The 24,319-nt window shown below is 59.7% G+C and overlaps 2 protein-coding genes across 7 annotated transcripts in view; one reads left to right on the top strand and one right to left on the bottom strand.

Annotated features, from left to right (window-relative positions):
* The first annotated feature begins 2,045 nt into the window (after positions 1-2,045).
* On the top strand, positions 2,046-8,217 carry NR2E3 (nuclear receptor subfamily 2 group E member 3). Its single transcript, XM_007538514.2, has 10 exons — positions 2,046-2,099; positions 3,366-3,446; positions 5,369-5,477; positions 5,869-5,995; positions 6,145-6,248; positions 6,720-6,929; positions 7,007-7,176; positions 7,399-7,633; positions 7,711-7,816; positions 8,085-8,217. Exons 1-10 carry the CDS (start codon positions 2,046-2,048, stop codon positions 8,215-8,217), a joined length of 1,329 nt encoding a protein of 442 aa, XP_007538576.2.
* A 1,894-nt stretch (positions 8,218-10,111) lies between these two features.
* The window catches only part of MYO9A (myosin IXA), a 159,504-nt gene continuing 145,296 nt past the window's right edge, over positions 10,112-24,319 (bottom strand). For all 6 annotated transcript variants that reach the window (XM_060175603.1, XM_060175605.1, XM_060175608.1 and 3 more), the window contains 3 exons: positions 14,030-14,232; positions 13,623-13,765; positions 10,112-12,279 (listed from right to left, as the gene is read on the bottom strand). In XM_060175603.1, coding sequence (XP_060031586.1) covers positions 11,813-12,279; positions 13,623-13,765; positions 14,030-14,232 — 813 coding nt within the window. In that variant the 3' untranslated portion in view covers positions 10,112-11,812. The remainder of the gene's footprint in view (positions 12,280-13,622; positions 13,766-14,029; positions 14,233-24,319) is intronic.

Here is a 24,319-nt window from a genome sequence, read left to right as displayed (position 1 = left end):
CTGCACATGGGACCTGCAGCACCATCTCCTGCTGGCATCCTTGGCTCCTCTGTAAATGAGCCAGACAGGAAGCACTGAGTGTAACCTGTCAGATGGTGGGGCTGTGCCGCTGCGTGCAGGGCAGGGGGGAAGAGGGAGAAAGAAAGAGTCAAGAGAGCAGGACAGACACCACAGCGGGGCTCCAACAGCTCCTGAGCTTCTCCGGGGGCTTCATGATGCTCCCAGGTGGTGCCTGGGTCAGAACCCAGGGCCTCACACAGGGTAAGGCATGCGCTCTGCCTGCTGAGCTGCCTCTCAGCCCTCCTCTCTTCCTTCCAGGCTAACACGCCCCACACCTCCTCATGTGCAGGGTTCTTACTGACTGGGCGGCCCAGTGTGTAGAGCGTCTCCTCCGTGACAGGCCTTCCTGAGACAGGACAGAAACAAGCCAGAAAGCGTCTTCTCATCTGGAGAACTTTTGTTTTTAGCCATGACACACACCCCCCGCCCCCATGTTGTTTTCTAAAAATAGGCGTCTCCTGGAAGAGTTCAGGGTGCCGTGTGCTCAGAGCCTGGCCTGGCGCTCTGGCGTGAGCTTCCGATTCTCGTGTCAGGATTGGGGTGGGGGAGCACCAGTGTCCTCGGCTCATTGGGATTCTTGTTAAAGGACATTATTGAGCCAGATGTCACCGTTCAGAGAAGGCAGAGACAGGGAGGGAGAAGGAGGGAGGAGGGATAGGGAAGAAAGGGCGGGAGGGAAGGAAAGAGAAGGAAGGAGCTTCATTCATAAATTAGACAGAGTAAGAAAGAACAGCAAGGGGCCAGGCAGTGGCGCACCTGCTTGAGCGCACACGTTACAGCGCACAAGGACCCGGGTTCAAGCCCCTGGTCCCCACCTGCAGGGGGGTAGCTTCACACGTGGTGAAGCAGGGCTGCAGGTGTCTCTCTGTCTCTCTCTCCTTTATCTCCCCCTCCCCTCGACTGTTGTCTCTGTCCAATAACAAATAAATAAAAAGGTTATTTAAAAATAATTTTAAAGGAGAATCAACAGCAGTGACTGGCAATTTAGTAGAACCATCCAGTAGAAGTGTGAGGTTTTCCTCAAGCCGTCTCATAAGTATACACATACGTGGGTCTTGTTATCACAAGAAAGACAGAGAATGAAGGAGATAAAGGCAGAGAGAGCCAGACCCTGCTCAGCTCTGGCACGGTGACTCTGGGAATTGAGCCTGGGACCAGCCGGCCAGTGTCCTCACAGAAATACTTATGATCATTGCTGAGGAGGACAGGAATTGCAGTGAGAACATCAGAAAAAATAAATAAATAAATAAATAAAACCAGAGGGGGGCAGGCGATGGCGCAGCGGGTGAAGCGCAGGTGGCGCCAAACACAAGGACCGGCGTGAGGATCCTGGTTCGAGCCCCCGGCTCCCCACCTGCAGGGGAGTCGCTTCACAGGCGGTGAAGCAGGTCTGCAGGTGTCTATCTTTCTCTCCCCCTCTCTGTCTTCCCCTCCTCTCTCCGTTTCTCTCTGTCCTATCCAACAACGATGACATCAATGGCAACAACATCAATAACGACAACAACAAAGGCAACAAAATGGGACAAAATGGCCTCTAGGAGCAGTGCATTTGTAGTGCTGGCACCGAGCCCCAGTGACAACCCTGGAGTTCAAAAAAAAAAAAAAAATTGAGTGAAACCAGAGGGCAAGCTCTCAAAGTAGAGTGTATCTTACCATGCACAGTCCACGCCCGAGCCCCTGCACCACATAAGAGCACTGCAGCACCGGGGGAAGCTCCTGCAGTGTCTCTCTCCCCCCCCCCCCTCTGATGCCATGCAGCTGAGGTCTGGCTCTGCAAGGAAAGGCAGGAAATGAGCATCCCACCGCCGCCATTTCCTCTCTGTCCAGCTTCCTGAGTTAGGAGGGTGTTAGCTGGTCACTTACCACTCACGCCGGCCGCCCTGGGAATTTCCATCTGGGGTAGGGGGGAATATTCTAGGCTAAGGGGCTTCCTTCTGGCTGCAGAACCTGGCTGTGGGCGGAGGATGATTCTGGGGACAGGGAGAATGGGCACCAGCCTGGCCCGGGAGAGACGCACTGGACACGTCACGTCGGCTGACGTGGGACAGGGAGCCAGGGCCACTGGCAGAGCCCGGTCTGAGTGGCCGCCGAGTGACCCCCAAAGCTGTGTTCAGGGCACGTCAGATGCATGGACCTTGTGCAGCTCTCCAAGGGAGACAGCAGAGATGCAGAGACAGCAGAGATGCAGAGACAGCAGCAGACATCAGAGATTCAGAGACAGCAGAGATGCAGAGACAGCAGAGGTTCAGAGATAGCAGAGACATCAGAGATGCAGAGACAGCAGGCTGGAGCACTCTAGCTTCCTGTTCTCGCCTGTGTGTGTGTTTGTATGTCTCTCTGTACCTAGTTTTTTAAAATATTTATTTGTTATTGAATAGAGACAAAGAAGTTGAGAGGGGAGGGGGAGATAGCGAGGGAGGAGACGGACGCCTGTAGCCCGGCCTCACCACTCGTGAAGATGTCCCCCTGCAGGTGGGGACTGGGGACTTGAACCCGCGTCCTTGTGCCCTGTGGTGTGTGAGCTCAGCCAGGTGTGCCCCGCCTGCCCCCTCTGTGTGTATCTGTGTGTCTGTCTCTGTGTGTCTGTGTGTCCTGGTTGTTTTTGAAGGCAGGAGCTCTGGTTTTTCCTGGGGCTACCGTCACCCACACACATCAGGAGGGAAGCAGAGGCCCCTGGTTTGTGTCTGCGGCTGGAGGAGGCCGCCTCTCCGAGCTCGAGGATGGTCACCTAGGCCTGGCCACTGTCCCCATCACCTGCAGAGGAGGACGGGGAGCCTCCTGGGGCCGCAGCCAGGGATGACCGGGACAGACGGCCGCCCCTCTGCCTGCTGCCCCACCCTCAGACCTGGCGGTGCTTCCGGGACTTTAGAGGGCTGGGAAGATGGCGTGTGTCCCTTCTGAATGTCACCTGGAGACACCAAGGCTGGTGGCAGCCCCTGCAGCCCGGAACCTTCCGTGCTGTTCTGGAAAAAGAACCAGGGGTGCTGGGGCTCCCCGGTCTTGGGTCACGAGTGCCAAGACACGTGGGGTCGGGTTATGGGGCAGAGCTGCCTTTGTGCCCGCACACAGACACCCAGCTCCTGGCCGAGGACAGACTCAGCACTGTCTGAGAAGGCCCCAACAGCCCGGCCCTGGGACGGAGGGTGGTGGCGGGGGCTTCACAGCCAGGGCCACCCCCCACCCCACAGGGGGAGGCAGGAGGGAAGCCGCTGGCCGGAGTCGCCGTCTCGGCGACAAGGTGGTTGCTGGCCTGGTCAGCAGATTCGAGGCTTTGGGCTCATAATCCCTGGCGTCTGGTCCAGCAGCTGGTGGTCACAGATCGGGCCGCCCTGCCCAGCCTGCCCCCGGCACGCCCCCCGCCCCCTGGCATCTTTTACGGGATGGGGGTCTGTCGTGAGAGGCGCCGAGGTGGGAGCTGGAGGGTCCCGGGGCCCCGGCAGGAAGGGGAGGAGGGGCAGGAGGGGTGGGAAGGGTCATGGAGGGGAGGGGCAGGGAGGACCTGCCTCCCTGGGGGGAGGAGGGGCAGGACCCCTCCCTCGATCTCTGAGCCAGAAAGCAGATTAGCCGCCAAGCCAGGCGAGCAAGATCCCCAATACTGCTGTCCTGTCATGCGGAGGGTCACCCCGCGGGCCTCGTGCCCGCCCCCACAGGCTTCCGGGAGCTTCCTGCCCGGCCCCCCACCCAGAGGGCTCTGTCCAGGGCCCCTCCAGACCTCGGGGCTCCCAGCCAGGGCAGGGGGGGGGAGGTGTCCAGGCATCTCAGAGACTTGATGACTTGCCGCCTTTTAGTGCTGGCTGTGGGTCTGTGGAGTCCCACACGCCACACGCAGAGCTTGGAGGATGCTGGGTGCCGCCGGGCACGAACCAAGAGAACGGGCCTTGTGGAGACCTGGGCTTCTCAAGCGCCTCCGTGATCTGTAGAGTCTTCCTCTGTCATGTGGCTGGGGGATGGCCGGTTCCCAGGGGTGTTGGCAGAGACATGGGGGGCTGGGGGCCTTTGAGGCTCCACTGTTGGGCTGAGGAAACAGCACAGTGGTTCTGCAAAGGGGCTCTCATGCCTGAGACACCAAAGGCCCCAGGTTCAATCCCCAGCACCGGCATCTACCAGAGCTGAGCAGGGCTCTGGGAAAATAAGATAAAAATAAAAAAGGCTAATTTCTTAGCAAGGGCATCTCCAGGCTCGTGCAAGCCAGGGAGCAGACGGGTGACATGGCCGCAAGTCCTGGGCTCCCCTGTGCGCCAGCTCCCCCGCTCCAAGACACAGAGGAGAAACCTAAGTTAAACAGCCTTAATACTAAAGACAAATGTCCCACGGAGCGGAGCGGCTGGTGACACCTCCCTGGGAGCCCGGACTCAGCGGGACCTTTGTCATCCGCTGCAGAGAGGACAGGCCATGCAACCAGCTCCCCTGGGGCACCTTGGGCTGTGGGTGTGGCTGGCTGATCCCCTGCAGAGGCAGTAAAGATTAAGAGGCTCAGAGAGAGAGAGCAGGTCGCCCTGTGGAGCAGCTCAGAGTCCCGTGGGACACAGAGGGGATGGGAGACTGAGACGGGAGGAGACAGAACACGGGGCTGAGGAGGGACAAGGGACAGAGCAGAGAGACCAAAACAGGACGGGAGGCAACAAAGGAGCAGAGACAGGCACAGACAGACACAGGGAGACACAGGGCAGAGAGACAGGACGGAGACAGGGCACAGAGAGAGACAGGGCAGAGACACAGGGCACAGAGACACAGGGAGACACAGGGCAGAGAGACAGGACAGAGACACAGGGCAGAGAGCCAGGACAGAGACACAGGGCGCAGAGACACAGGGAGACACAGGGTAGAGATACAGAACAGACACAGGGCAGAGAGACAGGACAGAGAGACAGGGCGCAGAGACACAGGGAGACACAGGGTAGAGATACAGAACAGACACAGGGCAGAGAGCCAGGACAGAGACACAGGGCGCAGAGACACAGGGAGACACAGGGTAGAGACACAGGACAGAGAGCCAGGACAGAGACACAGGGCGCAGAGACACAGGGAGACACAGGTCAGAGAGACAGGACAGAGAGACAGGACAGAGACACAAGGCGCAGAGACACAGGGAGACACAGGGTAGAGAGACAGGACAGAGAGACAGGGCAGAGACAGGGCACAGAGACACAGGGAGATACAGGTCAGAGAGACAGGACAGAGACAGGACGAAGAAACAAAGCAGAGAGAGGCAGGAGAGAGATAGGGAGACAGGGAGAGGGGGAGGCCGAGGTGGGCCAAGCAGCCCAGGGCACCGCAGAGCAGGACAGGTGCCCGGTGCCCGGAGCAGTGCCAGCACCCTCCCTTGGCCTCTGCCATGTCTGCGGCCGGGCCCGTGGCCGTGCTGGCCTCCCACAAGGAGTCCCCAAGCCGGTGGGGCCTGGGGGAGGACTCCACAGGTAGGGTTTTGGGGGCTGGGGGCCAAGGACGTGAGGGGTGCCAGGGGGTTCCGGGCTGCTTCTGCCACACATGCATTGAGCAGGCTGGGCTGGGTCAGGGTCCGGGGAGGGGGGGCTGAAGACTGGGGGCCAGGAGGCGGCTGTCTCGAGAGCAGGACTGTGCACCGGGGGCCGGCCACAAGGTGCTCACTGGAAGGGCTGTTCCCCACCTGCAGGGCAGCAAGGTGTGCAGGTGTCTGTCTGTCTTTCTGGCTCCCAGTCTCCGCCTCTCAAGTTCGCTGTCCTATCCAGTAAAACGGGGGAAAAAGCCGCCCTGAGCGGTGGATTCGCAGCAACCCTGGGGCAGAGAAGCAAACGGGGCGGGGGCGGGGGCTGAGCCTGCCCCCCACAGGCGTGGGGCCGCCCCTGCAGTGCCGCGTATGCGGGGACAGCAGCAGTGGGAAGCACTACGGCGTCTACGCCTGCAACGGCTGCAGCGGCTTCTTCAAGAGGAGTGTGAGGAGGCGGCTCATCTACAGGTGGGCAGCCGGGGGAGGGGAGAGAGGGTCGAGGATGGTGGGGTCAGGGGCACCTCAGGCTCGGCTCTGGGGAGGCCGGGGTACTGGGGGAAGACGGTGAAGGCAGACACAGGCTGGGCGGGACACTCACCAGTTGCCCTTGGCTGTAGGTGCCAGGTGGGGGCAGGTAGGTGCCCCGTGGACAAGGCCCACAGGAACCAGTGCCAGGCCTGCCGGCTCAAGAAGTGCCTACAGGCGGGCATGAACCAGGACGGTGAGCAGGGGAGCTGGGGTGGGTGGGGGGCGTCTTGAAACCCCCAGGGGCAGGGTGGGCGAGGGACGTCCTGACCCCCCAGGGGCAGGGTGGGCGAGGGGCGTCCTTACCCCCCCAGGGGCAGGGGGTGGGGGAGCGTCCTGACTCCCCCAGGGGCAGGGTGGCAGGTGGCGGGAGTGTCCTGACCCTCCCAGGGACAGGGTGGGCGAGGGGCGTCCTGATCCCCCAGGAGCAGGGGGTGGGGGGCGTCCTCACCCCCCAGGGACAGGGGGTGGGGGGCATCCTGACTCCCCCAGGGGCAGGGTGGGTGGGGGGCGTCCTGACTCCCCCAGGGGCAGGGAGTGGGGGGTGTCCTGACCCCCCAGGGGCAGGGGGTGGGGGCATCCTGACTCCCCCAGGGGCAGGGTGGGCAGGGGGCGTCCTGACCCCCCAGGAGCAGGGGGCGGGGAGCGTCCTGACACGCCACCCCAGCTGTACAGAACGAGCGCCAGCCCAGGAGCACAGCCCAGGTCCGGCGGGAAGACATGGAGCTGGCGTCCCCAGTGCCCCTGCCCACCCTGGCACGGCCCAGCCCCTTGGGCCCCCCTCCACCGGGCCCTGGGCCCCCCACACCCCCCGGCCACCACTTCCTGGCCGGCCTCATCACCGCGGAAACCAGCGCCAAGCTGGAGCCGGAGGACGGTGAGTGGAGCCCCCACGCACACCAGTGGGTCCCCCCCAACCCCAGCCGGGAGCTGATGTCACCCCCCCACACACAGCGGACGAGAACGTTGACGTGACCGGCAGTGACCCTGAGGGGCCTGCCTCCCCGCGCCCGGTGCCCGGGGGCCTGGACGGTGCCCAGGAGCTGGCTGCCCGCCTGCTCTTCAGGGCCATCAGGTGGGCACGCAGTCTGCCCGTCTTCTCCGGACTGCCCTTCCGGGACCAGGTACCGCCCGGACTGGGGGCAGGGGCGGCGTGGGGGGCGGGCTCCCCCAGCCTCGGGTCAGCCGGGTCCTTGCCGTGCCCCTCGCCCCCACTCCCACCCCAGGGCGCTCACGGGCCAGTCTCCCCCCACACCCGGTAAGAGGGGCCCCCAAAGGGGTCCGGAGAGCCCCGCTCCACCCAGGCTGCCCCTAGGCCGCGGGCCGCCTCACAGTGCCGCCCCCAGGTGATCCTGCTGGAGGAGGCCTGGAGTGAGCTCTTCCTGCTGGGAGCCATCCAGTGGGCGCTGCCCCTGGACAGCTGTGCCCTGCTGGGCCTGCACGAGGGGGCGGCCGGGGGTGTCCCGGGCCGGCTGGGCGCAGACGCCCGGCTCCTGCGAGACACGGTGCCCCGCTTCCGCGCGCTGGCCGTGGACCCCACGGAGTTCGCCTGCATGAAGGCGCTGGTGCTCTTCAGGCCAGGTGGGGAGGAGGGGGGCTCCCGGGGCTGCACCCTGTCTGGGGGCTGGGGGCTGGGGGCTGACCGGGCGCTCCCCCAGAAACACCGGGCCTGAGGGACCCCGAGCACGTGGAGGCCTTGCAGGACCAGTCCCAGGTGATGCTCTGTCAGCACAGCAAGGCCCAGCACCCGGGGCAGCCTGTGAGGTGAGTCCTGCTCAGGCCTGTGAGGCCCCGGGGTCAAGGCCAGCACCCTGTGGACAGGGAGGTGCTGCTGGGGTCACCCCGCACATCCCGGGGAGACTCCGGGCAGGCCCCCACCCCCTGCCGCTGCACCAGGGCCCTCGTGGTGGGTGAGGGCCGCCAGCTGCCCCCGGGTGAAGGGTCCCTCGGTGGTCACCGAGAGGCGAGGCGAGGAGACACCCCGAGCGCCTCCCCGGGCAGCCCTCCCGGGAGCTGAGCGGAGCCCGCGCAGGTTTGGCCGGCTGCTGCTGCTGCTCTCGGCTCTGCGGCTGCTGCCCCCCGACCGTGTGGAGCAGCTCTTCTTCCGTGAGACCCTGGGGAGCACGCCCATGGAGAAGCTGCTGTGCGACATGTTCAGGGGCTGAGGGGCCGGCCCGGGGGCCCCCGCCTGGACGGACAGCCCGGGACGGCATCCAGGGGCACGGGGCCCCCTCCCGGCCTCGGCGCCTCACCCTCAGGTGCACGGCCCTGGGAACCGGCATTTGGGGCTCAGATAAGAAGCGGGGGGGGGGGGTCTTGCCGGCTGAGCTCCAGTGTGTTGGGCCCACAGGCGGTCTCCCCACTGTCAGCAATGAATCGCGACGACCGTGACGACGTGGCCGGACCGTTTCCAAGACTGGGGACTGTAAGGGTCACTGGGCGCAGTGGGGCTGCCTGGGAGGCAGTGCCACCCCCCCGAGTGCAAAGTGGAGGGATCACTTTCAGCGACTGGGGGCCGGGTGGTGGCACCTGGCTGAGCGCACAGGACCGTCCGTAAGGACCCGGGTTTGAACCCCCGGGCCCCACCTGCAGGGGGGAGCTTCACGAGCGGTGAAACGGGGCTGCAGGTCTCTCCCTCTCTCCCAACTTCTGGCTGTCTCTACCCGATAAATAAAGGCAATACAAAATCACAAACAGTCCGGCGGGGTCCTGTGACCTTGGGGCTCTGCGCGGGGTGAGGTGTGAGGAGCAGGCCGCCCGGCCGCTGTGGGAAGCCCGGCTCTTCATTGAACCAACCACACAGGGCCGTTCTGAGTGGCAGTACTGCTCTGCACACAGGTGAGGTCTGCCAGCACCTCTCAGAAAAAGAAAGAAAGAAGTAGACTGAAGGGAACGACAGTGCGTGTGGGCTGCGTCAGGGCCGTGGGGAGCAGACCGGCTGTTAGACACACGTCCCTGCCCTTCACGGCGGTCTGCTAAGAATTCACACTGCAGGGAGTCGGGCGGCAGCGCAAGGACTGCGTGAGGATCCCGGCTCCCCACCTGCAGGGGAGTCGCTTCCCAGGCGGTGAAGCAGGTCTGCAGGTGTCTGTCTTTCTCTCCCTCTCTCTGTCTTCCCCTCCTCTCTCCATTTCTCTCTGTCCTGTCCAACAACAACAACATCAACAACAACAATAAAACAGCAAATGCAACAAAAGGGAATAAATATTACAAAATAAATTTAAAAAAATAAAGATCAAAGAATTAGATAGTTTTAAATCCATTAAGATGACACTGGTCTGCAGCCCACACCCCTCCGCTGGCGGATACAAGGCAGGGTTCACAACGGGACGACGTGTGAGGGCTGCAGGGCAGGCCACCCCACCCGCGGCAGTGGCTCCGAGGAAAGAAGCTGATGTTCTGGGGTGGCAGAGTGCTCACCCACACCAGGGTCTCAGCCCAGGACCCCCGGACGCTCAGCTTTGAACACATGCCGAGAGCACTCTCTTCTAACTCACCAAAGTGCTCGTGAAGAATAAGGAACAGGATCACAGGCAGAGAGGGTCCTGCAGAGCCTAGCCGGAACCTCCAGTCTGTCTGTCTGATTTGGAAGGCGGCTGCTGGGTCTGCTCTCGAGGGGCCTGAGCAGAAGGCTCGCGGGCTGGGCTGCGGCAGGTCAGGGGGGAAGGATGTTCCCGAGGCCTCCGGATCTGCCTCGGGGGTCCCGCCTGCACCAGCCTGCCTCATGGTCCTGGGAGGTCAGAGGCAGGAAGCCCAGGCTGGGCTGGGGCTGGGGACGAACAGGGCGGGCTCCCCCCTAGGGGCTGTCTGCTCCGCCCCGCAGGGAGTTCTGAGAACAAAGAAAACTGGCAGACGCCACGGGACACACAGGTGATGGGGCAGAGCCCCAGAGGAGGCTACAGCCACGCCACACGTGAAGCTCCTTCTGAGTCGAGGCTGCCTTTCTCTCCCTTCCCGTCACAGCAAGAGCCGTTCTCTCTCACAGGTGTGTGGCTCTCTCCTCCCCACCACCTTCCACTCCGGCAACTAGTTAAATAACGAGAAGTCCACAAATCTAGCAACTGAAAAACAAATATATTTTATTTTAATATTCCAAATTCAGGTTTCAGGTCCCTGAGAAAAATTATAAAGTCTCTTGACATCCATCACCTAGTTCCTGTAAAGTGACCTTTGTGAGTAGTTTGTCTGAATCGCCAGCTTGGGTCGGGGGGCATCAAAGCAGAGACTGAGGCCCCACCAAGACTCCTCGGAAAGGGCGCGCGGCCAGGCGTGTGCCCCCGACGGGCTCTGAGGCTCAGCTCTCAGGGGTGCAGAGGGCAGCGCCCAGGAACACTGGCAGCCTGGCACACTCCCGCACTCTCTGGACCAGGTGTGAAGGGCCCGAGTGGAGCAGCCTCAGGACAGCGTGAGCATGGTGGCCGGGCTCGCGGGACGGATCCAGCACGTGTCCACTCGCCAAGGGCCCTGGACTCTCAGGAGAGCCGTGTGGCGCCTGGGTGAGGTTCAGTGCTGAGTGGCGCTGGGGCCCACCTCTACAATTTCAGTCAGAGCAGTGTGCAGAGCAGAGCCTGGCCGCCCCGGTGGGTACAGTGCGTGGTAGCTGGAGAAGAGGCATTCAGTAACATTAAAAATAAACATTTTCACATACTTATCTGGTTTCATTTTCTATATGTTATAAATATTAGAGAAGGGTCCCTAAGCCCACAGATGCCCACAGGCTCACAGCACGACTGACTCGGTGCAGGGGTGGTGTGACGCCTCCTCTCGTCACCTCATCTGTGGGCAGGTCTCCAGAAGGAGGGAAGCGTGAGGCCGAGAAGTATGCACACTATATATTTACAGTAGACTGCAGTAAGCAGAGCATTGACAGAAATAGCTTCAAGTAGACCCTGCATTCTTCATCTATGTAATACTGATGGCTGGAGGGCGAAGCTAGATGTCTGGCGGCCCCCGTGTCTTTCCAGACTCGTGCAGTGCTGGGCGGCCGCTGTGGAGTGACGGAGGCTCGGTGTCTGAGCTCCTCACGGAGCCCCACCAGCAGAGGACGGTCCTCTGTGACCTTCGGTTAGACCGGACGGACACGGCCAGACCTCAGATCGCCAGCAGCCGACAGGAGGCCTCTGAAGCTCGCAGCAGGGTGTGGATGGCGGACGCCAGGCAGAGTGGGCCGGGAGCGAGGCCGGCTGTGACCGGACACTCCGCACCCTCATGCCCTCGGCAGAGCGGGACAAGACAGCCGCCCTTGGTGTCCGCGGCGAGCTCTGGTGACTTCTACTCCCCCAGAATATAACGTGGAGTGTTCTGCAAACATCTTAAATTAAAACAGGGCTGAGGCTCTCGGCTTATAAATCCTCGAGGGAAGCCGTGCTTTACCCCAGCTCCGCGCCCAACAAGTGTGGCCTCTTTGCTGTATGTTCTCTTCAGGGTTGGCAGCCAGCGGGCCCCTCGAGCCCACCTTGAACCTACCTGCCCCCCCGCTGCAGGCCCACCTCTGGGCGGCTAGAAAGATGGAGGCCGGGCAATGGCAGAGACTCCCACAGCTGACCCAGGCCGGGGTCCCGAGACCTCTCGCCAGACAGCAGCCAAGGCACGGCCTGGCCACCTCCGCAGGACGCCCAGGAGTGGGTGCACGGGCAGGAGCTGCATGCCTGGGCAAAAGGCAGGGCCACGTTCAGGATGGACGGCCGTGGACGAGGAGACAAGAGGCCCGGGGATGTGACGGACGCCACTCTGTGGCCCCAGGGACACACCTCCGTGGGTTCAGACCATAAACTCATTATTGCTGAAGACAGCTAGCTGTGGGGAGGAGCTGTGGTCTGGGTCCACCGGCTTCCTGCGAGCAGACACAACTGTCCCCTCAGGGGTCTCTTTGGTCTTCTGGGGAGAGTGTATCACACTCTTTAACTTTTGTTTGCCCCTCTCGGGGTTAAAGGTTCCTCTGCTGATGAACTGAGGTCTCTCTTCCAGGCACCCGGTCTGGCCCAGCGGCCCTTCCCCACCAGGGGCCTCGGCCGAGGCCGCTCGGTAAAAGGGGGATTTAGAATGAATCTGAAATCGCTTCCTGATCCCGTGAGAAGACGCACTGTTGGACGGACAGAAGGAAAACGCTGCAGAGCCCCCTGAGTCCACAGAGTCCGGCGGCCTACTCAGGTGCTTCTGCGACCTGCCGGAAGGTTCCAACTTGCCACCTACCCTGAGGACGCGATGGGGCGCTAAGCTTCTCTCCACTGCAAAGAAAGAGAACAAAGCTGTGACAGTTCCTTCCAGACAAAACCGCACTATTAAACAGGAGGAGCAGGAGAAGAGCTTACCCTCTGTCTCCATGAACCACCCCACCGCGAGCCCCTGTCACTGTCCTCTGTCTCCACACAGACCACTCCATGGAGAGCCCCTGTCACTGTCCTCTGTCTCCACACAGACCACTCCATGGCGAGCCCCCGTCACTGTCCTCTGTCTCCACACAGACCACTCCATGACGAGCCCCCGTCACTGTCCTCTGTCTCCACACAGAGCACTCCATGACGAGCCCCTGTCACTGTCCTCTGTCTCCACACAGACCACTCCATGGAGAGCCCCCGTCACTGTCCTCTGTCTCCACACAGACCACTCCATGGAGAGCCCCTGTCACTGTCCTCTGTCTCCACACAGACCACTCCATGACGAGCCCCCGTCACTGTCCTCTGTCTCCACACAGACCACTCCATGACGAGCCCCCGTCACTGTCCTCTGTCTCCACACAGACCACTCCATGGAGAGCCCCTGTCACTGTCCTCTGTCTCCACACAGACCACTCCATGGAGAGCCCCCGTCACTGTCCTCTGTCTCCACACAGACCACTCCATGGAGAGCCCCCGTCACTGTCCTCTGTCTCCACACAGACCACTCCATGGAGAGCCCCCGTCACTGTCCTCTGTCTCCACACAGACCACTCCATGACGAGCCCCCGTCACTGTCCTCTGTCTCCACACAGACCACTCCATGGAGAGCCCCCGTCACTGTCCTCTGTCTCCACACAGACCACTCCATGGAGAGCCCCCGTCTCTGTCCTCTGTCTCCACACAGACCACTCCATGGCGAGCCCCCGTCACTGTCCTCTGTCTCCACACAGACCACTCCATGGAGAGCCCCCGTCTCTGTCCTCTGTCTCCACACAGACCACTCCATGGAGAGCCCCCGTCACTGTCCTCTGTCTCCACACAGAGCACTCCATGACGAGCCCCCGTCTCTGTCCTCTGTCTCCACCCAGAGCACTCCATGGCGAGCCCCCGTCACTGTCCTCTGTCTCCACACAGACCACTCCATGGAGAGCCCCCGTCACTGTCCTCTGTCTCCACACAGACCACTCCATGGAGAGCCCCTGTCACTGTCCTCTGTCTCCACACAGACTACTCCATGGTGAGCCCGTCACTGTCCCTTTCCTAACCTACCACCAGGCATGGAGTGAGCTGTGTCTCCTGAGCCAGACCAGGCGTGCGTCGCCTCCCTCAGAAGAGACCTTCCTCACAGCACCCTGCCCGCCCCCTGAAGGCCTCCCCCGGCCTCTGCAGTCTGCTCTCAGGTGCCCACTCACCCGACTTCTCCAACACGGTGCCTTCGTGCTCGACGTTCAGGTTCTCAGAGCTGTCAGCCGTCCCGATGGAGGCCTCAGACTCCAGGGTCTCGTCGTCAGAGGCTCTGGGTTCCAGCACCAGCATCTCAAACGTCAGCTCCTCCCTGCAACACACAAGCAAGAAGCCCACCGGTGTCTGGTGAGGACAGACGCGTCACGGGGCGGGCGGGGAGAGGGGCCGCAGCTGCTCTGAAGAAGGCTTCTTGGGGGCCCCATGCCTCCTTTTAAGGCAGACCTGTCCTTGAGGAGGGATCCGGAAGACCGACCACAGCTGTGGTGGCCACGGGCCTCCAGAGAGCTGGGTGACACCCTGGGTGCCACTGCCCCATGTCACGCCCGGCGGGCATCCCAAGGGGGAGCACACTCACTTCTCTTTCTGGAGATGTTCGATCTGCTCCGCCAGGACTCTCTCCTCCTGCCGCATGGCCGCCTGCTGCTGCTCCGTCACGTCAGGCTCTGCAGCCGCCTCGCCAGGCAAGGTATCCTCAGGAACGTCAGACATGGAGGGCAGGCGGGCTGCGCCAGGAGAGGATGGGCTCGGGTGGGCCCCTCGACGGAGACGCCCCTTCCCCTGCAAGGGAAGCAGTGTCGGGAGGCCCGCCACGCCCCCCCGGCGCCCCCTTGGCAGGCAGGAGTGGGCGGGGCACGGTCACGGGACACGCTCAGCCCGGGAGGTGGAGGCCCCGGGGCTGCAGAGGCGCTGTGATCTAACCCCGTCTCTCCAGACTCAGCAGCCACGCAGAGCCCTGCGGTCAGGTTTAAACTAGAGGAGGTGGGGACAGCAACCTGGCCTCGCACGCACTCGGCCGCGCTTGCTGGCACGGGTGCCATGCCGAGTGGGGCAGACAGAATGCTCCCGTCAGCACCGAGAGGCTCCGGGGAGAACGCCGCTCTAGCACTTCAAGCAGGAAGGCGACAGACTGCCAGACTCCCTGCTCCCGCCAGCTCAGGAGGGACGCTCTCTCGCTGCGCTAAGCCCGCTGTCCGCCCTGTCACGGCAGATTCTGGGCATTTCCCAGCAGACTGCCCACGGAGGAGCTCTGGGCTACTCAGAGGCACCAGGAAGCTGGCACTGGAGGCACGCAGAGGCGTCTGGGAATCTGACGGGCCAGCGCAGGGGAGAAACCAGGGTCCAAGCGCCTGGTCTGGCCTGCCCGCCAGGTCACAGCACCCACACGCTGCCTTCTGCAGGACAGCACAGAGACGGCTTCTCTTCCCACGCCCCGGCGCAGGACGTCATGACCCCTGGCCCGACACCGTCACCCGGACCTAAGCGCAGGCAGAGGCGGCAGCCGGTCGTGGGCTCATCTCAACGCTCCAGGAAACCCCAGAGCCGAAGGCACTTGGGGTGCTAGTGTCTGAGGGCCTGGCAGGCAAACCGACACTGCAGAGCAGACATCCTCTTGGGGTCTCCAGACATCTCTGCAGGTGACGTCAGGTACTACGCCCCTCACAACCAAAGATAGTCAAGCACAAAAGGAGACAAGACAACGTAAATGAAGCCCAGTAAACAGCAGAGGAAGGAGAAATCCTCAGTGACTCCGAGGGGCACAGAGACAATGGGTGAGCGGGCTGGGAGTCAGGGCGAAGGGAAAACTGAGACGAGGGGGACCCTTTCCCTGGGAACTGCCCGTAAAAGGAGGGGAGCAAGGAGACATGGTGAGAATGTCACCTGCTGACCAGCGGGCGCGGCTAGGCCAGCCCACACCTCCTCCTGGCATGGCACTGGTCGGGCACCTGGTTCCTCACAGGCGTCCACTGAGCTGCGCGGTGCTTTCCAAGTGGGTGCCGGCTGGAGGTGCTCACATAGCAGAGCCCACCTTCCAAGAATGAGGCTGAAAGACCTTTCCAGATGAACTGGAGAGCCACCGGCAGCAGGCCTCACTGAGGCAGACACTCATAGGGGCCAGAAAGTGGGAGAAGTGAAAGTGAAAGTGCCCGGGCATGTGAGCGTGATGCTGCGTAGCCAACACCGACAGCAACCAGGCCACACAACAGCGGAGGCGAGACCCTTACCGTGTGGGGAAAGACAGCCAAAGCGCATTCCTCAGTGCCGAGGCTCCACACGGGTGCACGCACCAGGGAAGGGGGGCAGTACTGAGGTGTGTGCATCTCATCCCCCAATCTAAAATGCAGGGGTCGCCACACGGCACATGTCCAGACCTCAGCATGGCAGACAACCTTCAGCTGACTCTCTGAGAGCGCGCGCGGGCCTCTTGTGATAGCTAATGGCTGGAAAGGGAGTAGAAGGGTTCAAACCTTCTAGACCAGAGCAAGAGGGAAAGGAGTTCAGAAAGTAGTCGAGTGAGCAGAGGGAAAGGTGAAGAACAAAGAGCAGCAGCGGAAAGAGAGAAGCTTACGAGGGACACACACAGAACGAGCGTCGTTCGGCAAAGGCTGGCCGGAGGGCAGACGCAGCCTGCAGCGGGAGGCATGGGCAGCGTCCGGGCAGAAAGTGCCACCTGTGGCCGCAAGGCCTTCTAGCAGCTACAAGTCCACATTCTGAAGGCTGGATGCCCCCAAACTTACATACAGATACAGACAGGCACAGAAATGAAGAGTCAGCCCCTGCCTGTGAGCTTGGGAGAAGCACTGCAGTGTCACCAGAGGGCATGGGGACACGGAACTCTGGCGGTGGGAACAGGTGGGGTCTGCCCGTGTCTCACAGCTTGTAGATCAATACTGCATCACTAGTGAGACCAGAAGCGTGGTTTCTGAGTGAGACATCATCCTCAGTACCCTACAGTGCTTCTAAGTGTGTGACTCCAGGCACATCTAACACAGAAATTTTTGTGGAACAGCTTGAGTAAGAAAAAAAAAAAAAAAAAAACGGAATGGTTTCAGAAGATTTAAAGTCAAATTTGATGGAATACTCAGAGACAAAGCCACATCCAAGCACAGACAAGACAGCTGCATCCACGGCCAGCTCAGTCGGCCGAGGGATCGAGGGTCCCCACGCAGGACGCGGACAGTGACAGCCACAGATGTGGGGAAGCCTGAGGCTCAGCGAGCACTGGGACACTCTAGCTGACACTTCAATAACCTGGAAGACCTATCTGATCAACACTTCTAAAAAGAAAGCTGAAGGTCCTTATCAGTTCAGGGACTTGGACACAGATCTAGAAGTAGCAAAGCTCAAGATAGCTAGCTGCGGCAGCTTCACCCCGCCTGCCACAGCGCCTCCTGCTTCCCGCTCCTGGCAGCAGCCTCTGCTCTCCCCGTGAGTGGCAGGTGTCTGTCTGTCTGTCTGCAGGACGCTCAGCCTCGGGCCCTTGCCCATTGTCCCGCACCGGGTCTCAGAGTCCCCTCTGCCTGGCCCGTGCGCAGGGTCCTGTGCTCTGCACATCACCAGTCTGTGGGTCTCTTTGCTCTTGCTGTCTTTGCTTCTTAAACTCTGCCTGGAAGTGGCACTGCCTGGGACCTGCCCTTCTTTTTTTGGCTTGTCTCACATAATGTGATGGCCTTCTGTGTGTACGCCAGAGAAAACATGCGAAGAAATTCATGAAGCCTCATAAAAAACAAAACAAAACAAAACAAACAAACAAAAAACAAGATAAAGAACCCAAGGAGAGAAAAAGAAAGGTAAGACTGACGAGGAGGTGGCCAGACAGCTCACCTGGACCAGGTCTGAGCCCGACTGCGCCACACTGAGGAAACTGGTGGGAAGTATGGGCCCTCTCGCTCATTCTCTCTGCCTGTCTTCTTGTCTCTATCTTAGAAAAAAAAAAAATCTGACTGAACACTAGGAGGGCAAAAGCAAATCAATGCTAAAACTTGGGTCTCTGAAAATACTATTCAAATACTTAAGAGCTTGGCCAGACTGATGAAAAAATAAAAAGAGGGACCAGGTGATGGTTTATCAAAACACAAGCCATTTGTAACATAACTAACCAATAAAGGGTTTGTCTCCAGAATTCACGAGAACTCTTAGGCAGTGTGAGAGAAACGCAGGCAAGCCGACTAGACACAGAAAACCCCTGAAGACACCCCTCACAGAAGACAATACACACATGGCCTGTGTGCTTTTGAAAAGGCAGCCAAGCACATTAAAGTCACAACAGAAGAACACAGATCAAAGTCAAGAAAAGAAGCCTACTAGAATGACTTGTTTCTTGAGGAATCTGGCAAGCTCAGGACTAAGAAGGCAAGTCCACATGCTGTGACCACTTGGGGGGAAGTGTTGCCCTCCACACTCTGTATCCTGTGGCTCCTAGGTGACCCCAGAAGACACGTACCCCTAAAAAACTCCCTGAGCGTTCACCAGCAATACCTATAAACCCAAAGCACAAGCCAAATGTCCGCCAACCACCGTAGGATGGACAGAGGACGGTGCGCACAGACGCCGGACGTCTGTGCAGAAATAAAGGAGCCAGGACTCAAGGCGACAGTGTGGGCGAGTGTTCCACAGGTCGAACGCTACAGTCGGCTTGAAATGACACCTGCCAGCAAGTCCACCGGTGTAAAGTCCAAGACGGAAAACAGACGCAGTCACTGAGGGAACACACTCCTGTCCTGAGTCAATGTGGAAAACAGTGCAAGTGGCTCACCTCAAACTCTAGCTACTGCTCCCCGCTTGAGGGAGAAAAGGGTGGAGACTGGAGAGACACCAGCATTCCTGGAGCTGCTGGCTATGTCCTATTTGTTCTGACCTGGGGACACAGGCACCACGCAGCCTCCTGCTGGTCTACATGGGGACGCTCCCTTGACAAATGCACCCGGAGGGAGGAGGGAGGAGGGAGGAGGGAGGAGGGAGGAGGGAGGAAGACAAGACTCCTGTGCCTGACCCCCCCCCCCCCCGCACTGGCCCCACCTGCTGACTGCAGGGCCATCTCTATGTAGTGACTCGGAGGTGCCAGGATGGCTCCTGTGAAGAGAGAGACAGATCAGGGTCTTCTGGCTGCGGCGATACCCAAGATTACACGGCAGGTCCTCATACAAGAGAGCAAAGCCGCGCGTGCTGATGGAGCCGCTGGGTCCAGGGCAGTGGTGCGAGGCAGCGTGTGCTCCTGACAGCTACCCTACACCCAAAACAAATACAACGTTCTGGGCCAACTACAATTCTCTGGATAGGAGACAGAGAAATTGAGATAACGGAGCTTGAGGGGAGAGTCAGAGAGACACCTGCAGCACCGCAGCCCCACTTGCCGAGTTCCCCTGCAGGTGGGGACCGGGGGCTTGAACGCAGGTCCATGGACATAGTAACGTGTGCACTCAAGCAGGCGTGCCACACTGATCACCCCTGCAAATTACAAATTAAAAGTGAAAGAGAAAACATCCCCCCGAGCCTACTGGTCACTGGCAGTAGCGTAAGAATGCTTCTGTGTTCTTCTCTGAGTATGATTCTCCCTACGCACGTCACCTGGGCGTGAGCAGCCCCAGACACCACGCGCCCCTGGAAAGAGCTCGCCGGGCCTCTCCACCAGACAGGTGGCCACATCCGGACAGCTGCCTGCAGAGCCCTTAGAGTTGCCACTTGTACACGGCCCTGGGCCTCAATAATCAGCACTTAACACTGAAAGGACGCACTCTGGCTCCCTTCACCGCAGTCTACTGCAGAGCCTGACCACACAGATCCATCTGTGATAGGACTGCAGACAAGCCAGACATGCAGGTAAGTTCTTTAAGAAGTCTGAGAGGTCCAGACTTCAGAAAAATATGGCCAACTGTTAAGAATGCAACAGGAAAAGTCTGGAAAAACTAGGGCAAAGTGGGCACTATTTTTAGAAAATAACATTTTTTTCTCTCCTTTTTATTCATTTCCTCATTCTTTTATTGTAACATCAACTGCAAAAGGACAGGCTTTCTGGCATAACCGTCAAGACATCACAGGCACTCAGATTCCGTGTGGATGGCAGAGTCAAGCACACATGGAAGTAATCTGGTAACTAGCCCTCAGCACCCCACAATGTCACCTCTAACTGCCTGACTCAGTCAGATATACTGAGAGAAGTTTCTCCATGTTCAGAGTCAAAGTGTAGCACATGACACCAAATTCAGTAGTGAAAACTGACATGAATCACATCTTGTGCGAGTTTTACAGGTAGTAAATCTCACTTCAAATTATATTCTCCATTCTGTACTAGATTTGATAGTGCGCCATGTGGGGGCAGTGGTGGTGGCCCCGCGAGAAACAGAAGGCGCGTGTCACAGCACACAAGGCCCTGGGTCACAGCACACAAGGCCCTGGGTCACAGCACACAAGGCCCTGGGTCACAGCACACAAGGACCTGGGTCACAGCACACAAGGCCCTGGGTCACAGCACACAAGGACCTGGGTCACAGCACACAAGGCCCGCACTCCCTGCTTGCAGGAGGAGACTTCTTAAGTGTGAAACAGTGCTGCAGGTGTCACTCCTTTACTCTCTCTCTCTCTCTCACCATCCCTAGTGATTTCTCTGTCTCTACACAATAAATAAATAAATGTTTGGTGTTCAGTGTTTATGCTTGGAGTCCCGGCGTAGTTAAATAACAAAAGCCACTGATACAGGAAAAGCATGGTCAGCTGGCCGTGAGCACCCTGGTCTGAAACCCTAACCTGGGGGGTAGCCTCAGGAAAACCATGCTCCCAGCGGCTCCATCTCTGCCCGGGAGAGACAGCTACTTTCTTAGTGATGACAAAGATGGTGTGCCAGTCCCGAGCCTGCTACAATGCCTGCTGCCAGTAACGAGCCTGCTACAATGCCTGGTGCCAGCCCAGAGCCTGCTACAAAGCCTGGTGCCAGCCCAGAGCCTGCTACAAAGCCTGGTGCCAGCCCAGAGCCTAATACAAAGCCTGGTGCCAGTCCAGAGCCTAATACAAAGCCTGGTGCCAGTCCAGAGCCTGCTACAATGCCTGGTGCCAGCCCAGAGCCTGCTACAATGCCTGGTGCCACCCCAGAGCCTGCTACAATGCCTGGGGCCAGTCCAGATGCCAGCCCAGAGCCTGCTACAAAGCCTGGTACCAGCTCAGATGCCAGCCCAAAGCCTGCTACAATCCTGGTGCCAGTCCCGAGCATGCTACAATGCCTGGTGCCAGCAAAGAGCCTGCTACAATGCCTGGTGCCAGTCCAGAAGCCAGCCCAGAGCCTGCTACAAAGCCTGGTGCCAGCTCAGATGCCAACCCAGAGCCTGATACAAAGCCTGGTGCCAGCCCATAGCCTAATACAAAGCCTGGTGCAAGTCCAGAGCCTGCTACAATGCCTGGTGCCAGCCCAGAGCCTGCTACAATGCCTGGTGCCACCCCAGAGCCTGCTACAATGCCTACAACGGGGCCAGTCCAGATGCCAGCCCAGAGCCTGCTACAAAGCCTAGTGCCAGCTCAGATGCCAGCCCAAAGCCTGCTACAATCCTGGTGCCAGTCCCAAGCCTGCTACAATGCCTGGGGCCAGTCCAGATGCCAGCCCAGAGCCTGCTACAAAGCCTGGTGCCAGCTCAGATGCCAGCACAGTGCCTGCAACAATGCCTGGTGCCAGCCCAAGCCTGCTACAATGCCTGGTGCCAGCCCAGAGCCTGCTAAAATGCCTGGTGCCAGCCCAGGGCCTGCTACAATGCCTGGTGCCAGTCCAGATGCCAGCCCAGAGCCTGCTACAAAGCCTGGTGCCAGCTCAGATGCCATCCCAGGGCCTGCTACAATGCCTGGTGCCAGTCCAGAGCTACTACAATGCCTGGTGCCAGTCCCGAGCCTGCTACAAGGCATGGTGCCAGCCCAGATGCCAGCCCAGAGCCTGCTACAATGCCTGGTTCTAGTCCCGAGCCTGCTACAATGCCTGGTGCCAGCCCAGAGCCTGCTACAATGCCTTGTGCCAGTCTAGAGCCCGCTACAATGCCTGGTGCCACCCCAGAGCCTGCTACAATGCCTGGTGCCAGCCCAGAGCCTGATATAAAGCCTTTTGCCAGCCCAGGGCCTGCTACAATGCCTTGTGCCAGTCCAGACCCTGCTACAATGCCTGGTGCCAGCCCAGGGCCTGCTAAAATGCCTGGTGCCAGTCCCGAGCCTACTACAATGCCTGGTGCCAGTCAAGAGCCTACTACAAAGCTTCGTGCAAGTGCAGAGCCTGCTACAATGCCTGGTGTCAGTCCCGAGCCTGCTACAATGCCTGGTGCAAGTCCCGAGCCTGCTACAATGCCTGGTGCCAGTCAAGAGCCTACTACAAAGCTTCGTGCCAGTCCAGTACCTGCTACAATGCCTGGTGCCAGCCCAGAGCCTGCTACAAAGCCTGGTGCCAATCCAGACCCTACTACAATGCCTGGTGCCAACCCAGAGCATGCTACAATCCTGGTGCCAGTCCAGAGCCTGCTACAATGCCTGGTGCCAGTCCAGAGCCTGCTAAAATGCCTGGTGCCAGTCCTGAGCCTGCTACAATGCCTGGTGCCAGCCCAGAGCCTGCTACAATGCCTGGTGCCAGATCGGAGCCTGCTACAATGCCTGGTGCCAGTCCAGAGCCTGCTATAATGCCTGGTGCCAGCCCAGATGCCAGCCCAGAGCCTGCTACAATGCCTGGTGCCAGCCCAGGGCCTGCTACAATGCCTGGTGCCAGTCCAGATGCCAGTCCTGAGCCTGTTACAAAGCCTGGTGCCAGCCCAGGGCCTGCTACAATGCCTGGTGCCAACCCAGAGCCTGCTACAATGCCTGGAGCCAGCCCAGATGCCAGCCCAGAGCCTGCTACAATGCCTAGTGCAGTGCAGAGCCTGCTACAATGCCTGGTGTCAACCCAGAGCCTGCTACAAAGCCTGGTGCCAGTCCCGAGCCTGCTACAATGCCTGGTGCCAACCCAGAGCCTAATACAATGCCTGGTGCCAGTCCCGAGCCTGCTACAATGCCTGGTGCCAGCTCAGAGCCTGCTACAAAGCCTGGTGCCAGTTCCGAGCCTGCTACAATGCCTGGTGCCAGTCAAGAGCCTGCTACAAAGCCTGGTGCCAGCCCAGATGCCACCCCAGAGCCTGCTACATTGCCTGGTGCCAGTCCAGAGCCTGCTACAAAGCCTGGTGCCAGTCCAGAGCCTGCTACAAAGCCTGGTGGCAGTCCAGAGCCTGCTACAAAGCCTGGTGCCAGCCCCGAGCCTGCTACAAAGCCTGGTGCCATCTCAGATGCTAACCCAGAGCCTGCTACAAAGCCTGGTGCCAGCCCCCACTCTAGTTCGTTCCTCTTCTCAAAGACCTCTGTGTGCTGGCTTCCTTCTTTAAAGCCTTTCCAAGGCTCCCAAGGGCAGCAGAGCAGAACATCTAAACTCCAGTGCTGCACATGGGGTCCTCACCCACGTGCAGACATGGCCCAGCTCTAGCAGGCCGGCCACATGCAGACAGCTGTGTCGTGCCCCCACCCCCTCTGCAATTGTCTCAACCTCGTCCTTGGCTCAAGTGGCGGATTAGTCCTCACCACTCAGCACCCAGCTCAGCGACTCTGCACACCACCTCTCAGCACTCAGCTCAGCGACTCTGCACACCGCCTTTCATAAGCGCTTCCCCCAACTCCTTGCAGAAAACTCACTGCTGCATTTCACCAAGGGACAGAAGCTTTCCCAGCTACAAAGATATAAAGACCACCAACTGTCAGTCTACCAGAGCCACGATTCTAAAATCTCACTGTCCTCCCCCCCACTCTCTCTCTCTCCCTCCCTCCCTCCCGGGTTATTACTGGGGCTCGGTACCAGCTCTACAAACCCACTGCTCCTGTGGCCACAGATATATCAGACAGGACAGAGAGAAAGTGAGAGAGGAGGGGAGATGTATAGGGAGAGAGAAAGAGAAAGAGAGGAACCTGCAGACCTGCTTCACTGCTTCGGAGGTAAGCCCCCCCCCCCCCCCCCCCGCCCACAGGGGAGAGCCAGGGGCTCAAACCGAGACCCGCGGGTCCTGCGCTTCGTGTGCTTAAGCCGGTGAGCCAGCGCCCGGCCCCCTCACTGTTCTCTCTGCTCGGTTCAGTCCCACAGGCCCCACTGAACGCCAAGTATGTGGAGACGACCGCACTGTAAGTGCCTCAAGGCTGCTCCGAGGCTGGATGCTTGTGTGATAGCAGCTTGAGCCCCACGGCTGCGGCTCAAGCCACAGCTGAGACAACTAAGTGCCCGGCCGGCCGGCCTTTCCCTCTTCCAGATGCACGGAGCCGTAAGCGCTCGGCACCAGTCTCCTCTCAGGAATTGCCGAGGCACCAGCTCTCCCTCCGAGGCTGTACCGCTTCTCGCAGTGTGACTCTGAAATGCTCGGGGAAGGAAGAAGGTGTTTTGGACTCTAGGTCTAGCACAGAGTTAACGAAGAGGAGCAGCCTACTCACATGGGGAGAAAAGAACTCTCCCTGTCTAAAGCTACAAGGCAAGAATCAAAGTTTGAAGTCATCCAAAAGAAAGGCAGACTGCCATTTCCTACATGAGGAGAAAGGTTCAGCAGTGGTGAAGCAGGTCTGCGGGTATCTATCTATCTTTCTCTCACCCTCCCTATCTCCCTTGCCCCTCTCAAATCCTCTCTGTCTTATAAAAAATTGATTTAAAAAATAAAGAAAAACATGGCTTCTGGGAGCGGTGGATTCGTGTGGCAGCACCAAGCCCCAATGATAACCCTGGTGGCTAATTTAAAAAGGGGGGTGGGGTAGGGGAAATAGCATAATGGTTCTACAAACAGACTCTCATGCCTGAGGCTCCAAGGTCCCAGGTTCAATCCCCACACCACCAGAGCTGAGCAGTGCT

This window comes from Erinaceus europaeus, chromosome 16, assembly GCF_950295315.1.
Source record: "Erinaceus europaeus chromosome 16, mEriEur2.1, whole genome shotgun sequence".
Lineage (NCBI taxonomy): Eukaryota > Metazoa > Chordata > Mammalia > Eulipotyphla > Erinaceidae > Erinaceus > Erinaceus europaeus.
This window is presented reverse-complemented; position numbering and strand designations above follow the sequence as displayed.

Bases quoted from the DNA above. Each gene is read 5' to 3' on its own strand.
- NR2E3 (XM_007538514.2), top strand. From the start codon at position 2,046: ATGGGCACCAGCCTGGCCCGGGAGAGACGCACTGGACACGTCACGTCG. The intron at 3,447-5,368 runs GTCTGTCGTGAG...TGCCCGGAGCAG, and splicing joins GCATCTTTTACGGGATGGGG to TGCCAGCACCCTCCCTTGGC. The intron at 6,249-6,719 runs GTGAGCAGGGGA...ACGCCACCCCAG, and splicing joins GGCGGGCATGAACCAGGACG to CTGTACAGAACGAGCGCCAG.